We start from the raw sequence: 17,071 nt of genomic DNA on the forward strand, positions 1-17,071 counted from the left end.
CCATCTTCTTTATCCATCACCAGTCAGTGGACACTTCGTTTGCTTCCATGTCTTCACCACGGTAAAGAAGGCAGCTGTGCCCATCGGGGTACCCATATCTTTTCAAATCAGTGTTTTTGTTTTCTTTAGATAACTACTCAGAAGTGGAGTTGCTGGATGTATGGTAGTTCTATTTTTAATTTGGCTCAATGGTAAAGTACCTGCCTGATAATGCAGGAGATTTAGGTTTGATCCCTGGGTTGGGCAGGTCCCTTTGAGAAGGAAACGGCAACTCACTCTAGTATTCTTGAGTGGAAAAATCCCATAAACAGAGAAACCTGGCATGCTACAGTCCATGGGACGGCAAAGAGCTGAATACAACTGAGCGACCGAACACACACGAGTGATGCCTCCCTCCACATCCTTTCTGACCCTTGTTGTTTCTTGCTTTTTTTTTTTACAATTTTTAATTAATTAATTTGTGACTGCTCCGGGTCTTTGTTGCTGCATGTAGGTTTTCTCTAGTTGCGGCAAGCAGGGACTGCTCTCTAGCTGCGATGCACAGACCTCCTGCCGTGGCTGCTCTTGTTCAGACGCAGGCAAAGAGCTCTAGTCGTTGCAGTGCTTCAGCTCAGTAGTTGTGGCACACGGGCTTCACTGCCCCGTGGTATGTGGAGTCTTCCAGCACCAGAGATTGAACCCATGTCCCCTGCATTGGCAGAAGGATTCTTAACCACTGGACCACCAGGGAAGTCCCTTGCCGGTTTGGTAGCGGCCGTTCTGACAGGCGGATGCACTGACTGCCTTGTGATCTGCCGCCGCAGGCTGTCCTCCCACCCACCAGACGTGGCCTCCGCCGCCTTCTTCCCTTCACCTTCAGGGCCCTCTCAGGCTTCCCGCGCCTGTGGGCGCCTCGTCCGTGGCTGCACCTTTCTGCAGTAAGCCTGTGCACTCCCTTTCACAGCATCTTGTTCTTTCCTTCAGAGCACACATTGCAGTTTGTAACCTTCACTACTTTGTGTGTGTGTTTCTCTCTCTCCTTCTCCCCCTTCACCTCTTCCACGCCCCCCATACACACACTAAATTTTTAAATGCCAGAAAATAGGCACCACCTCAGCCTTATTCACCAGTATATATAGTACCTGGTACATTTCAGTTTCCCAACAAATATTTCTGCCTGAATAAATGACAGCATCATTTGTCTAAGCTCCTCTGCCTGAGGGCATAATCTAAATGTGTGTGTGTGCACACACACGTGTGCATGTGTGTGTGTGTGTGTGTGCATGTGTGTAGGTGAATTTTAAGCAGATGGTCAAGCTCCCTGAAGGCAGAAATGGGGTATGGTTCATGTTTGTATCTCCCCCAGCATCTGGCATAGTTCTCAGCATAGAATAGATACACAGTAGAAACTGAGAATCAAAGGAACATTGATTGCCACAACATGCTGTGGCAACCAGAGAACACGTGGGGCCCTCCCTAGCAGTCTGTGCCGTGAGGATCCCTTGGGGCCAGTCAGGGGGATAAAGTCACTTGGCCTTAAATTATGATATTACCCATTTCAACTTGTCCTTAAAGCTAAGCCCTATTTGGTCATTGACAAACTGGCATGTTCATGCTGCTTGCTCAGTCGTGTCCAACTCTTTGCGACCCCATGAACCATAGCCCACCAGGCTCCTCTGACCATGGGATTCTCCAGGCAAGAATACTGGAGTGGGTTGCCATGCCCTCCCTTCAGGGGATCTTCCTGACCCAGGGATTGAACCTGCGTCCCCTGCATCTCCAGAATTGCAGGTGGATTCTTTACCCACTGAGCCAGCTGGGAAGCACTGACAAACTTACCCATATCCTATTTTAACCTATTTTGTCCATTCAGTCATGTTGTGATAGATGTGGTCTGTAGACCAGGAGCTCCGCCATCTCCCAGGAGCCTATCAGAAATGTACTCTCCAACCTGATGTCAGACTTACTAGACCAGAATCTGCCTTTTAGGAAGATGCTAGGTGATTTACATGTATACTGCAGGTTGAGAAGTCCTGGTCTAGAAAAAGATAGACACAGTGTTTGCCTTCATGGAGCCCAAGGCAGGCAGAGCATCAGTGAACAGGAGCAGCTGGAGGTTGACTATTACTGAGAGAAGAAAAAACTCTGAGAGCTTTAAATCAAGGGAAACTCATCCAGGAGATCAGAGCAGGCATTAAAAACCACCTGAAAAGTCTTGCTATTTTGTCCTTAAACAGCAGGAATCTCAGGTAAAAGGGTTTACAGCAAGGATGGGAATGAATGAATCGGCCCACGTCCCCTCTCAAGGGTAGTGATTACCTTTGTGGTTCATCATCAAAGAAGACTGCCTTCTCTGTCTCCAGCCACACTCATGTGTCTGATGAGCAGGGCGGTTCAGCACCCAAAGTCCAGGCAGGTCTAGGCTCAACCTCTGTCTGTCCAGGAGGAGTCTCCTATTGATGCACTTCACTCTGAACCCTGGCCCTTCCTGTGTGGTCATCCTGCTGTGGACCATGCCCAAGGTTTCAGGTACATGCCTGTTTCCTCAGTTTTGAGATGCACATCAGAGATGCTCAACATGGAATTAGGGTTCTGAAGATGAATCCTGACTCAGCTCTCCATACCCTCCAGTAGCTAAGTAGAGACCATAGGGAACTGTGGTAAAAACTGGAGTCAGAGAGACCTGGGTTCAAGTCCTAACTCAGCCATTGCTCACGTTGTGACCTTGGGCAAGTGTTTTAACCTCTCTGAACTTTTCTGTCAGAATCTGTGAATCCCTGCCACGTAAGGGTATTGTGAGGGCCAGGTACAATGTGCGTGCTTTATTCAACAAATAATTTCTTGAACACCTACTGTGTGCCACTCTGTATACTGTCCTGGGGCCTCCAGTCCAGTTCAGTTCAGTTCAGTCACTCAGTCGTGTCTGACTCTTTGAAACCCCATGAATCACAGCACGCCAGGCCTCCCTGTCCATCGAAACTCTCGGAGTTTACTCAAACTCATGTCCATCGAGTCGGTGATGCCATCCAACCATCTCATCCTCTGTCGTCCCCCTCTCCTCCAGCCCGCAATCTTTCCCAGCATCAGGATCTTTTCCAATGAGTCAACTCTTTGCATCAGATGGCCAAAGTATTGGAGTTTCAGCTTCAGCATCAGTCCTTCCAATGAATATTCAAGACTGATTTCCTTTAGTATGGACTAGTTGGATCTCCTTGCACTCCAAGGGACTCTCAAGAGTCTTCTCCAATACCACAGTTCAAAAGCATCAATTCTTCAGCGCTCAGCTTTCTTTCTGGTCCAACTCTCACATCCACACATGACTACTGGAAAAACCGTAGCTTTGACTAGACAGACCTTTGTTGACAAAGTAATGTCTCTACTTTTTAATATGCTGTCTAGTTGGTCATAACTTTTCTTCCAAGGAGTAAGGGTCTTTTAATTTCATGGCTGCAGTCACCATCTGCAGTGATTTTGGAGCCCCCCAAAATAAAGTCAGCCACTGTTTCCACTGTTTCCCCATCTCTTTGCCATGAAGTGATGGGACCAGATGCCATGATCTCAGTTTTCTGAATGCTGAGCTTTAAGCCAACTTTTTCACTGTCCTCTTTCACTTTCATCAAGAGGCTCTTTAGTTCTTCTTCACTTTCTGCCCTAAGGGTGGTGTCATCTGCATATCCTAGGTTACTGATATTTCTTCTGGAAATCTTGATTCCAGCTTGTGCTTCCTCCAGCACAGCATTTCTCATGATGTACTCTGCATATAAGTTAAATAAGCAGGGTGGCAGTATACAGCCTTGACATATTCCTTTCCGTATTTGGAACCAGTCTGTTGTTCCATGTCCAGTTCTAACTGTTGCTTCCTGACCTGCATACAGATTTCTCAGGAGGCAGGTCAGGTGGTCTGGTATTCCTGTCTCTTTAAGAATTTTCCAGGGTTTGTTGTGGTCCACACAGTCAAAGGCTTTGGCATAGTCAATAAAGCAGAAGTAGATATTTTTCTGGAACTCTCTTGTTTTTTCGATGATCCAGCAGATGTTGGCAATTTGATCTCTGGTTCATCTGCCTTTTCTATATCCAGCTTGAAGTTCATGGTTCACATACTGTTGAAGCCTGGCTTGGAGAATTTTGAGCATTACTTTGCTAGCGTGTGAGACCCGTGCAATTGTGTGGTATTCTGAGCATTCTTTGGCATTACCTTTCTTTGGGATTGGAATGAAACTGACCTTTTCCAGTCCTGTGGCCACTGCTGAGTTTTCCAAATTTGCTGGCGTATTGAGTGCAGCACTTTCACAGCATCATCGTTTAGGATTTGAAGTAGCTCAACTGGAATTCCATCACCTCCACTAGCTTTGTTCGTAGTGATGCTTCCTAAGGCCCACTTAACTTTGCATTCCAAAATGTCTGTCTCTAGGTTGGTGATCACACCATCGTGATTATCTGGGTCTTGAAGATTTTTTTTTGTACAGTTCTGTGTATTCTTGCCACCTCTTCTTAATATCTTCTGCTTCTGTTAGATCCATACCATTTGTGTCCTTTATTATGCCCATCTTTGCATGAAATGTTCCCTTGTTATCTCTAATTTTCTTGAAGATATCTAGACAAGAGCCCTGCCATCATGGAGGTAGCAGCCCAGTGGAAAAACATCCTTAGTTGAACAATCATGCAAATAAATATTAGATGACAGATGTCGTTTGTGCTTTGAAGTGGGAGGGGAAGAGCTATGAGAGAGCAAAACAGAGACCCAGTCCAGCCTGGGAAATCACAGGAGACATCTCTTTGCCCAGCATTACTCTGCACCTCTCTTTCAGGTACCTGGAAGGAAACCACTTAACAGCCGTGCCCAAGGAGCTATCCAGCCTCCGACATCTGACACTCATGTAAGGAGCCCAGCATCAGTGGGACATCAGTGGGATGTTTAGTTTTCTCTCCTAGGGGAGCTTAAGAAACAGATGTGGAGGAAGGGGAGGACGGCACTGCAGCCGTTGGGGTATCCCTGCACTTCTCCCCCTGGGTGGAGCAGCAGGAAACAGCTAGGAAGAACAGGCCAACCAGATATGCCGCACCTCACCAAGTGAGGACTGCACACAGAAATACCCAGAGCCCAGCCTCGTTAGCCACCTGCATCACCTCCCTCCTTGCCTTTGGAGCCTCTGACCTTCTGGGCTCCCAATTAAATTCCTGAGATCCCTTAGTCTTCAGTTTCTTGCAAACAGTGGCTGCACTCAGGATGGCCAAAAGCATAAATTTGGCATTTCTTCTTCGTACTTCTTTAGTTAGTACATGTTCTAAGTTGTTTGTTGTATAGTCACTAAATCATGTCTATCTCTTTTGCGACCTATGGACTGTAGCCCTTCAGGCTCCTCTGTCCATGGGATTTTCCAGGCAAGAGTACTGGGGTGGGTTGCTATTTCCTTCTCCAGGGCATCTTCCCGACCCAGGGAGATAGTTCAAATTGAGACTCCTTTAGGTGGGAGCTGCCACTGTCTCCAAGTCTGCCAAAACCCAGGAAAACCCCTGAATGAGGAGCAGGGCTGCTAGGCATGGGTGGGGCTCAGGAACTTGGCTGGTCCATGAGCTTTGTCTCTCAACAGCCTCACTACCTTGCCAAGAGGGCAAGCAGGATCCTTGGGCAAGTGGTAGTTGAAAGATGCCCCATTCAGGGAGCCCTGGAGCAATGGCCCTGGACCTCAGCTGATTATAGGAATCATCACAATACTTTAGGTTTTGTTTTAAATACTGATGCTCAAGCCCCCTCTGGACTAATCAGAATATCTGGCCATGAAACTCAGGCCTCAGAGGACATAAAGCCCCCCAGGCAATGCTAATGTACAGCTGATTCTGAAAACCACTGCTCTGGATATATATTCCTGGTGAGAAGCTGGAGCCTGCAGTTGGCAGAGGATCTCACTCCCACCAACCTCATTCCCTCTAAGAAAGAATGTGATAAGATGGGAAAAAATGAATGCTGGGAGAGAGGGAAGGTGGAGGGACTGTGAAAGCAAGAATTGATCAAGGAGAATAAAAAGCTCTAGAACAAGAAGAAATTATTATCTTGTGTATTATGTTTTGCTGGTAGAATAAATTTGATGAGTAGACAGCTGTATAAACGGAGGAATGAATAAATGGCAGTTGCTTGAATGACTGATTGAATAAATCTTCAATTAAAAATGAACATTTGTACTAATGAGTGGATGGGTGGGCAGATAGATGGATGGATAGATGGATGAAGGGCAGATGGGCAGGGAAGTGGACAGGCAGATGGACAGATGGGAGGATGAGTGGATGGGCGGATGGATGGGTTGGGTGGATGAATGGATAGGCAAACAGAAGGTTGGACTGATGGACAGCTCAGTGAATGAGCAAATGGGTGGACAGGCAGATGGGCAGATGGGTGGATGAATGGGCAGATGGACGCATGGATGGATGAGCTGATGGATAGATGGACTGATGGACATATAGGAAGATGGCTGGATGGCTGGATACATGGATGGACTGGAAGATAAGTGGATAGACAGATGGACAGGTAGATGGATGGATGGGTGGATAAACATGGGATGAGATGGGAAGATGGGTGGATGGACATATGGACAGGTGGGTGGATGGATAGGTGGGTGGTTGGGTGAATGAACGGATGGATGGATGCTTGGGAGGCACATGTGCATGTGTGGAAGTTGGGAAGACCCCCTTCACACGCAACTGACAGTACAATGTGACCCTTCTGTTTTCTTTTCCTAGTGACCTGAGCAACAACAGCATTGGCATGCTGACCAACTACACTTTCAGCAACATGTCTCACCTCTCCACCCTGTGAGTAGAGAGCTACTGCGTTTAACATAGGCTTGGCAAAAAGTGTATCCTTCCCCTGTCCCTCCGGCTTTCGTGCTCTGCTCCAGTGATCCTCAGAACGGTGGCTGACCCAGCACAGGCCAGACCTTCATCATCAGAAGGGAAGCAAAATAGGTTGTAACTCCACTTTCTGGGCAGGTAGAAAGGGGTTGGCACCTAATTGTTTCTGAAGAAGTTCATGTCTGGAATACCTCCTGTGATTTGTGAATTTTCCCTACTCAATTATATTTTGCCCAGACCCATTTGGACTTCCCTCATGGCTCAGACGGTAAAGCGTCTGCCTACAATGCAGGAGACCTGGGTTCAATCCCTGGGTTGGGAAGATCTCCTGGAGAAGGAAATGGCAACCCACTCCAGTCTTCTTGCCTGGAAAATCCCATGGACGGAGGAGTCTGGTGGGCTACAGTCCACGGGGTCGCAAAGAGTCAGACGCGACTTCGCTTTCAGACCCATTTGTTGCCCATTAGCTCTGTGCACTGTGCGCACAATAGAGGGAGACGATAGCGAAGCTGCTCAGGGAGCCAGCCCGCTAAGGCGCCTGCGCGGAAGCGGGGAGACGAAACCGCGAGCTTCCGGGAGTGGCAGGGGATGTTTCTCTTCCCTTTATCCTTAGGGTGCTTTCTGCCAGTTTATCAAATTGGAGACGGTAAAGAAACCATTTGCTTTGGCTGGCGCACACTGGGGACTCATGCATGCGTCAACAGCTGAGACTAGGAGGGGCCCACAGAGCCTGTGTGTCCTTTTCCACAGGATCCTGAGCTACAACCGGCTGCGGTGCATCCCCGTCCACTCCTTCAACGGGCTGCGGTCCCTCCGAGTGCTGTGAGTGCCCCACTGAGCCGCCCTTGGCTCATCCTTCGCTGGTAACGGCAGACAGGGCCGAGCGCTCCCATTACCAGCTTGCCTTTACTCAAAGCCCGTGGCCCTCCCCACCCGGCACTCATAATCTGCTCCATGGGGCAGAGAGCGCTCGTGCTTAGGAGTCAGTCTTTGCGGGTTCCAGCCCACTTCCTCTTGAGCAACCTGGCGCACATCACTAACCCCTCTTGACTTCCAACTTCTTTATGTGCAAAACGGGATCCATAGCTCCTCCCTTGTGAGGATTAGGATCTGTAGTTGCATGTGATTATGCTCCGCATCCCAGCAGAGCCCAGGAGGCAGCACTTGGCCTCTCTTCTGATGGTCATTATTTCACAGTCAGTCCCCTTGACTTCAGAAGGGCCAAGTTAACAATGCGAACCTCTGCAAGGAAACTGAGCTCCTGCCTCAGAGAGCCCAAGCTGGGAAAGAGCAGCCAGGGCCAGTGTACACACAGCTGTCTGTTCGGAACAGAGTCAACTCACGAAGTTCTTCAAAGTTTAAATAAGTTGTTAACAGTGAAATATCAGGAGTTTTTTTCCGTATCAATCCCGACTTCTGTATACGCTCTTGGAAAATGGAGAGACCTGGCCCTCCCAGGTTCCCCTCTGCATTCCTGCAGGGCTGAGCTGTCTCGCCCCTTTGAACAGAGTTTTGCAGTCAGCAGCCTCCACAGCGCACCCGCCCGCCACCACTGGCCAGGCTGCGCATGGGTAGGGGACAGCCAGCTGAGGCAGGTGACCTCTGAGCAAAGGCGAGGTGGCCGTCGGGTCCCCTGCTTTCCAGGCATGGCTCTGCCCCTCCCCAGATGTGTGTCTTCTCATCCATGAAATCAGATAATGAGGGTAATTGCCCCACAGAATCTTATGAGGATTAAATGAGATACTGTGTGTAAAGCACTCAGCACAGCTCTGTCCATGAGAAACACTTTATATGCATTTGTTATGACTGTTCTCACATCAGTACTTGCAACAGCAGAAGTGACACCTCACTGCCACCCCTCATGCTGGGCCTTTGTCACCTGATTTTTGTGCTTTGCCATATTGCACCTGTTTTCTTGGCAAAGGAGGATCCTTTGAATAATATTCCTGTGAGAAGAGAGATGCCAGATACTCTGCTCCCAAACCTGTCAGCTTCTTACCCTTTTGGCCTATTATGAATATAATAGTCATAGCCATATTTTACTGGGATTTTTGTGGTCATTGCCTCATGAAATCTTCTGCAAACAGTGTTGTGAGAGTGAGAGAATTATACCCATTTTAAAGATAGGAAAACTGAGGCCCAGATTGGTAACATCACTGGACCAAGATTCAGCGGTCAGAAGGTTGCAGAAGCAAGCCTTCTGACTCAGAGCCCTGGGATCCTTCCCAGGACCCAGTGATGGTCAGCAGACAGCACCCAACAAGTGGGTCCGTTCATGAGCCTCCAAGCTGATGTGATTTATTGAGGCCCACGAAACACCAGTGTCAGCGACAACTCCCACCACATGTCATCTGTGCTGTTATTAAAGATCAATTCTCTAGGGGCAAAAAAGTGCCCGCGCTGACAGTGTGTAATCTGTTATTGTCACTTATTTATTATCCAGCTTCTCAGGGGAGCTGGAGAATACAAACATCAGCAAAACCATTTCCCTGTTTCTACTTGAATACAATAGGGCTTGTCTCACTGGCCGGGGCTACGGCTGGACCTGCTCCCCCACCACCCCTCAATCCCAGCTTGTTGTCCCGCCGTCGCCACCAGTCTTCTAGTTCTGGGCATAGATGGGCTGCCAGGGGTGGGACCCACCATCTCAGTGGGGTCTGTGTACATGTGTTCATAATTAGAGCCATTCTGGCTGGGGCAGCTCAACGTGTGGAAGGGAGGAAGAGGTTTGCCTGTCCATCTGTCTGTCGACCAGGGTGGTGGGGTGCATAGCACCCCCTGCCCAGGATCTCCTGCTTCCTCAACAGCTCATTGGTGTCATTCCAGGACCAGAGCTGTCATTAGGTCACCAGGAGTCCACAAACACGTCCAACACACTTACGCTTGTCTCATGATTCAAAACAGGTAGGCTTTTCGCAGCATCATTTTAGAATGATGGGATCTCATACAGAAAAGGGGATCTTAGAGGCTCTCATCCAAACTGTCTACCTCAGTGGGGAGCAACCATTCTCTGCATAAGGGCCAAAGCAGGAAAAATTAAAATGTTTATGGGCTACATTTCTTTTACAATATTTGTATCCTTTCTTGCAGTAAGTGTGCACCTAGGAATTTTTATGAAAAAATAATCCAAAAAAAGAGAAAGGTTCTCTGCATTAAGAACTTGGTTGTGCTGTTATTTTTAACCTAAATTTTAAATATTACTCAGAAGGGCCATAGTGGGAATATTTAAGGAAAGCATGGTGCAACCGGTCGATGAAGTCCAATTATTAAAAGAGGTAAAGAGGAAAACTAGAGAGCAGCGTGGGAGCCTGTTTACTACACAGCGTTGTATGAAAAAATAAACCTGATTTGTGTATATGTTTCAGTTATAACTGATAAACAAAGGACTATAAAGGAGCATGGGTAAATGAAGAGAACCACTGAAGGCTAACTTGGTAACATCAAGTCATTTCTGTAATAAATGAAGACAGAGGTAAAGATGAATGAAAGTAGTAACATTTATAATTTAGAGGGGTGGGAAACAAAGTAGGCTTTTTTTAAGGTTTTTTGGGCACTGGGTCTTCAGAGCTGGACACCTTCTCTGTTGTAGCGAGCGGGTGCTACTCTTTGTTGCAGTGTGGTGGCTTCTTGTTCTAGCCGTGCAGACTTCAGTGGTTGCAGCCGCAGGCTCTAGGCGTGCAGACTTCAGTGGTTGCAGCCGCGGTCTCTGGGGTGCAGACTTCAGTGGTTACAGCCATGGGCTCTGGGCGTGCAACTTCAGTGCTTGCAGCCGCGGGCTCTCGGGTGCAGACTTCAGTGGTTGCAGCCATGGGCTCTAGAGTGCAGACTTCAGTGGTTGCAGCCGTGGGCTCTAGGCGTGCGGACTTCAGTGGTTGCAGCCGTGGACTCTGGGGTGCAGACTTCAGTGGTTGCAGCCGCGGGCTCTGGGCGTGCAACTTCAGTGGTTGCAGCCGCGGGCTCTGGGGTGCAGACTTCAGTGGTTGCAGCCGTGGGCTCTAGGGTGCAGACTTCAGTGGTTGCAGCCGCGGGCTCTGGGGTGCAGACTTCAGTGGTTGCAGCCATGGGCTCTGGGGTGCAGACTTCAGTGGTTGTAGCCGTGGGCTCTGGGCGTGCAACTTCAGTGGTTGCAGCCGCGGGCTCTGGGGTGCAGACTTCAGTGGTTGCAGCCATGGGCTCTGGGGTGCAGACTTCAGTGGTTGCAGCCGTGGGCTCTAGGGTGCAGACTTCAGTGGTTGCAGCCGCGGGCTCTGGGGTGCAGACTTCAGTGGTTGCAGCTGTGGGCTCTGGGCGTGCAACTTCAGTGGTTGCAGCCGCGGGCTCTGGGGTGCAGACTTCAGTGGTTGCAGCTGTGGGCTCTGGGCGTGCAACTTCAGTGGTTGCAGCCGCGGGCTCTGGGGTGCACAGGCTCCAGCACTTGCAGCCGCGGGCTCAGTAGTTGTGGCTCACAGACTCTAGAGTGCGGACTCAGAAGTTGTGGTGCACGGGCTTAGTTGCTCCCAGGCATGTGGAATCTTCCCAGACCAGGTATCAAATCTGTGTCTCCTACACTGGCAGATAGATTCTTACCTACTGCGCCACCAGGGAAGTCCCAGATAAGGTTTCTAAAATAAGTAATTGTAGTATCAGTAGCTGCATGTGGACATTTGTATACTCCTTTCTCATATCCAAAGGATTTCGTTAATTTGTTTAAAATTTCAGAAATGATCTGAGACCCAGGGATACTGGCAGTTTGGGATGAAGAAGAAGGATAAGCAGCAAGGTCTAGACAAAGGCCAGAAAGTGTTCTGGAAAGCAGGAAGAAAGACCTGACATTTATGAGAGAGGGGGAGACAGAGAGAGAGGTGAGGTGGGAGGAGAGAGACGGAGTTTGTGTGTGTGTTGGCAGGTGGATATGAATATATTTCAGATAGTGAAGGAGCTTTGGAGTACAAAATATTGTGTGAAAATATGCATTTCCTACCTGCCTTCTAATCTAAAAATAGATGAAAGAGAACTTTCCCCCAGACATTCTAGACCTTGGGGGATCCGCCTGTTCCCTGATCTTTGCCCCACCCCGAGCCACATGTGTTGAGTGCGTGTGGTCCCAGCTGTTATCCCCGAGTCGCAGGAGGGCCACCTGGAATCAGCGCTGGGAGGACTGTGTCAGTGTGAGCTTGTGAGGGAGCAAGCAGTCTATTACCATTCATCATCCTCTGTATTTTTAGCTCCTAGTCCCTGAAGTAAGTTCCTGTGCTTGCTGCGTATGCACCCAGGGCTGTTCTTCACTGCTCAGCTGACTGTATGGACCCTCCCTGCAACATCTCTGTGAAGAGCTCCATGTGCCTTCTGCTTGGTTACCCTCAGAGACCAAGAACTCGCTCCCTTCCCAGACAACCATATTCCTAGTTTTTGGCCATGTGACATGTGGGATCTTAGTTCCTTTTGCCCCCTGCAGTAGAAGTGTGCAGTCTTAACCACCGGACCACCAGGGAAGTCCCCAGCTAGTGACCAGATATTGAACATCAGACAGTCCTGGAGAGCCAGAAGGTGACTCCTTGTGACCTTTAAACCATGGTCCTGGTTTGGCCCCTTTTGGTGCCACAAAAAAAAAAAAAAAACTTAATTATGAGTTTTAGAAATCAGGAGTGAGTCTCAGAAATTATCCTGTCCAAACCATTCATTTATAGGACAAGGAGACAGATTCAGAAAGGTTGAATGCCTTGCTCAAGTTCATTCATTTATCCCTTCTTTCCTGAATGCCCACTGTGAGTTAATGCTATGGTAAGCACTGGGAGGAAGGGCGTGGAAATAGTGAAGGTGGCACAGTTTATGCTTTCAGAGAGCACATGGTTTCAAGGGGAAACAGAGCAACTGCAGTGCTGGGTGACGCCTGTAACAGAGCCGGAGGGATCTGAGAGGGGCATGCAAACCAGCGCTGGTCAGCAGCAAGACCCTGAGTGAAAAACAGTTCTCGCTGCTGACATTTGCTAAACCCTGACTGTGCACTGCACACTGGGCTAGATGCTTCTGTTACATTGTCATATTCACTCTTCCCATCAACGCTAGGAAGAATATACCACTATTATGCCCATTTTCCAGATGAGGAAACAGGCTTGGCAAGATTGAGTAGCTTTTCCAAAGTGACACAACCAGGAGAGAGTCAAGCTGGCATTTGAACCTAAGACTATTTGCTGTCTGAGTTACTGCCGTTAACTTCTGTTCTGAAAGCGGAGTCTGGAATGTCACAGGGCATTACCTAAATCAGGATGGAGTAAAGAACATTCTCAGTTAGTTCAGTTCAGTTCAGTAGCTCAGTCGTGTCCAACTCTTTGGGACCCCATGAATCACAGCACGCCAGGCCTCCCTGTCCATCACCAAGTCCCAGAGTTCACTCAAACTCATGTCCATCGAGTCGGTGATGCCATCCAGCCATCTCATTCTCTGTCATCCCCTTCTTCTCCCGCCCCCAATCCCTCCCAGCATCAGAGTCTTTTCCAGTGAGTCAACTTGTCGCATGAAGTGGCCAAAGTATTGCAGTTTCAGCTTTAACATCAGTCCTTCCAATGAACACCCAGGACTGATCTCCTTTAGAATGGACTGGTTGGATCTCCTTGCAGTCCAAGGGACTCTCAAGAGTCTTCTCCAACACCACAGTTCAAAAGCATCAATTCTTCAGCGATCAGCTTTCTTCACAGTCCAACTTTCACATCCATACATGACCACTGGAAAAACCATAGCCTTGACTAGACAGACCTTTGTTGGCAAAGTAATGTCTCTGCTTTTTAATATGCTATCTAGGTTGGTCATAACTTTCCTTCCAAGGAGTAAGCGTCTTTTAATTCCGTGGCTGCAATCAGCATCTGCAGTGATTTTGGAGCCCAAAAAAATAAAATCTGACACTGTTTCCACTGTTTCCCCATCTATTTCCCATGAAGTGATGGGACCAGATGCCATGATCTTTGTTTTCTGAATGTTGAGCTTCAAGCCAACCTTTTCACTCTCCTCCTTCACTTTCATCAAGAGGCTTTTGAGTTTCTCTTCACTTTCTGCCATAAGGGTGGTATCATCTGCATATCTGAGGTTATTGATATTTCTCCCGGCAATCTTGATTCCAGCTTGTGCTTCTTCCAGCCCAGCGTTCCTCATGATGTACTCTGCATATAAGTTAAATAAGCAGGGTGACAATATACAACCTTGACGTACTCCTTTTCCTATTTGGAACCAGTCTGTTGTTCCGTGACCAGTTCTAACTGTTGCTTCCTGACCTGCATACAGGTTTCTCAAGAGGCAGGTCAGGTGGTCTGGGATTCCCATCTCTTTCAGAATGTTCCACAGTTTATTGTGATCCACACAGTCAAAGGCTTTGGCATAGTCAATGAAGCAGAAATAGATGTTTTTCTGGAACTCTCTTGCTTTCTCCATGATCCAGCGGATGTTGGCAATTTGATCTCTGGTTCCTCTGCCTTTTCTAAAACCTGCTTGAACATCTGGAAGTTCACGGTTCACATATTGCTGAAGCCTGGCTTGGAGAATTTTGAGCATAACTTTACTAGCGTGTGAGCTGAGTGCAATTGTGCGGTAGTTTGAGCATTCTTTGGCATTGCCTTTCTTTGAGATTGGGATGAAGACTGACCTTTTCCAGTCCTGTGGCCACTGCTGAGTTTTCCAAATTTGCTGGCATATTGAGTGCAGCACTTTCACAGCATCATCTTTCAGGATTTGACATAGCTCAATTGGAATTCCATCACATCCACTAGCTTTGTTCGTAATGATGCTTTCTAAGGCCCACTTGATTTCACATTCCAAGGTGTCTGGCTCTAGGTGAGTGATCAGACCATTGTGATTATCTTAGTCATGAAGGTCTTTTTTGTACAATTCTTCTGTGTATTCTTGCCACCTCTTCTTAATATCTTCTGCTTCTGTTAGGTCCATACCATTTCTGTCCTTTATCAAGCCCATCTTTGCATGAAATGTTCCCTTGGAATCTCTGATTTTCTTGAAGAGATCTCTTGTTTTTCCTATTCTGTTGTTTTCCTCTATTTCTTTGCATTGATCGCTGAAGAAGGCTTTCTTATCTCTCCTTGCTATTGTTTGGAACTCTGCATTCAGATGCTTATATCTTTCCTTTTCTCCTTTGCTTTTCGCTTCTCTTCTTTTCACAGCTATTTGTAAGGCCTCCTCAGACAGCCATTTTGCTCTTTTGCATTTCTTTTCCATGGGGATGATCTTGGTCCCTGTCTCCTGTACAGTGTCACAAACCTCCATCCAGAGTTAATCAGGTTACCATCTATTTATTTATTTGGCCACATGGGGTCTTAGTTGTGGTGTGTGGAATCTTTAGTGTCAGCATATGGGATCTAGTTCCCTGACCAGGGATCAAGCCTGGGCCCCCTGCATTGGGAGCACAGCATCTTAGCCACTGGACCACCAGGGAAGTCCTGCTGCTGCTAAGTCACTTCAGTCGTGTCCGACCCTTAGCGACCCCACGGACTACAGCCAACCAGGCTCCTCCATCCATGGGATCTTCCAGGCAAGAGCACTGGAGTGGCTTGCCATTGCCTTCTCCGAGGGAAGTCCTGGTTATCATCAACTTTTATTACCTCTCCATTCAGACTTTTCTTGAAGACTGGGGGTGGGAAAAGGTACATGGCCTCTTAAAAATAGATTTTTTTTTTTCCTACCCAGAGAGGGCTGGGTTAAGAATTAGAGTGGGGTGGCGTGAAGGATATGGACAGAGAGGTAATGCATACGGGCAGCTCTGCCAGAAGTCACTGTGTCTGCTGGAACCCCACCTGGGGCTCCTTGGGAACAATAGACTGCAAGGCTTCAGGCTTTCAATGCCTTGAGAAGAATGGCCCCAGTGTGTCTGGGAATAGGGAAGGGAGGAGTCGGGAGAGTGTTTGCAGTAATCCTAGCTGACACGAGGGAGGGCTTGCCGCGTGCCGGCCCTGCACTGCGTCCTGCATCAGCTGAACCATCGGTATATCCTAGCTTAGGAAGCAGTATATGAGATCCCTTCCTGAATGAAGGCAAAGACAATCAGTTCAAACTACCTGAGACAGAGATAGAGACTGTATCAATGCAGGAAACTAAAAATGCAGTAGTAGGTATTAGGTTCTAGGGCTGGATGCCAGGGCCACGGGGGTACTGTCAGAAATGCGCCTCTCTCTGCCTCACAGAGTGAAACTGCCTCTGTCCTCATAATTCCAAGGAAAACCCCAGAAATGTCTCTCATTGACTTGCTTAGGTCACATGCTCAACCTCAGAGCAATCACTGTGACTTCGATTGGGCAGACCTGGCCCATAGCTCTGCCCACAAGGCCAAACTGCTTGGACTCAAAAGTGGGGAGGGGTGAGTCCCATGGAAGAGGGAGGAACTGTTAACAGAAAAGAGATGCTTTTTTGGCTCATACTCCAAACAAATATCTACTACAATTGTTTAGTTGCCAACTTGTGTCCAGCTCTTTTGCGACGCTGTAGACTGTAACCCCCCAGACTCCTCTGTCCACGAGATTCTCCAGGCCAGAATACTGGAGTGGGTTGCCATTTCCTCCTCCAGGGGATCTTCCCAACCCAGGGATCAAACCTGTCTCCTGTGTTGCAGGCAGATCCTTTGTCCCTGAGCCACCAGGGAAGTAGATATTAAAAACTCCTCCACTTTAGAGATGAGAAAACTGAGGCACAGAAAGAATACATCAGTTGTCTAAGTTACACAGGCATTGATAATCAGAATAAGGATTTGAACCCATGTTTTCTGGCTCTAGACAGCCCCCAGGTCACCTGGGAGTTGCCTAGTTTGCTCAGAAGAGAATTCACCCACCCCATCCCACATTTAGGACCAGGGCAGTTCATGTCATCTCTTGTACAAGCCGTGAGCATCACCTAGCTATCCGGATCCAGGTTCAGGCAACCGAGAACTGGCAGGGAGTGGCTGCGCCCTCCTGATGCTCTCACGTGCATCCTGGAGTGCCCTGGGCCGCCTGAGCACCTCCTGAGCATCAGGTGGAAAGAAGGAGTACCAGCCCTGAAGATGAGTCATGTCCAGTTCAGAGCTGCTTGCCAGCAGCCGCCCCACGTCGCCCCTCCCTGCCCTCCCCACCTCCGTGAGGCGTAAGGGAGAACGAGGGAAAAGTGCTTCCCAGGGGGGCGCATTGCCTCACTGCCCTGGCACCCTTTAAGAGGGTAGCTGGACATGCGAGAGTCCTTCATGGGGGCCAAACCAGAAGCCTGCAGCGTAGGCAGATTTCTGTAGCATCATCCCAGTAAA

At 48.4% G+C, this 17,071-nt stretch overlaps 1 protein-coding gene across 1 annotated transcript in view; it reads left to right on the plus strand.

Annotated features, from left to right (window-relative positions):
- Nucleotides 1–17,071, plus strand: part of SLIT3 (slit guidance ligand 3) — a 725,929-nt gene that overhangs the window by 651,017 nt on the left and 57,841 nt on the right. The window contains exons 21-23 of the mRNA XM_055421786.2: nt 4,788–4,856; nt 6,715–6,786; nt 7,576–7,647. Of these exons, the coding sequence (XP_055277761.2) occupies nt 4,788–4,856; nt 6,715–6,786; nt 7,576–7,647 (213 nt within the window). The remainder of the gene's footprint in view (nt 1–4,787; nt 4,857–6,714; nt 6,787–7,575; nt 7,648–17,071) is intronic.

The sequence above is a fragment of the Moschus berezovskii genome, chromosome 18 (assembly GCF_049115385.1).
Source record: "Moschus berezovskii isolate FMDL1 chromosome 18, NW_MosBer_1.0, whole genome shotgun sequence".
Lineage (NCBI taxonomy): Eukaryota > Metazoa > Chordata > Mammalia > Artiodactyla > Moschidae > Moschus > Moschus berezovskii.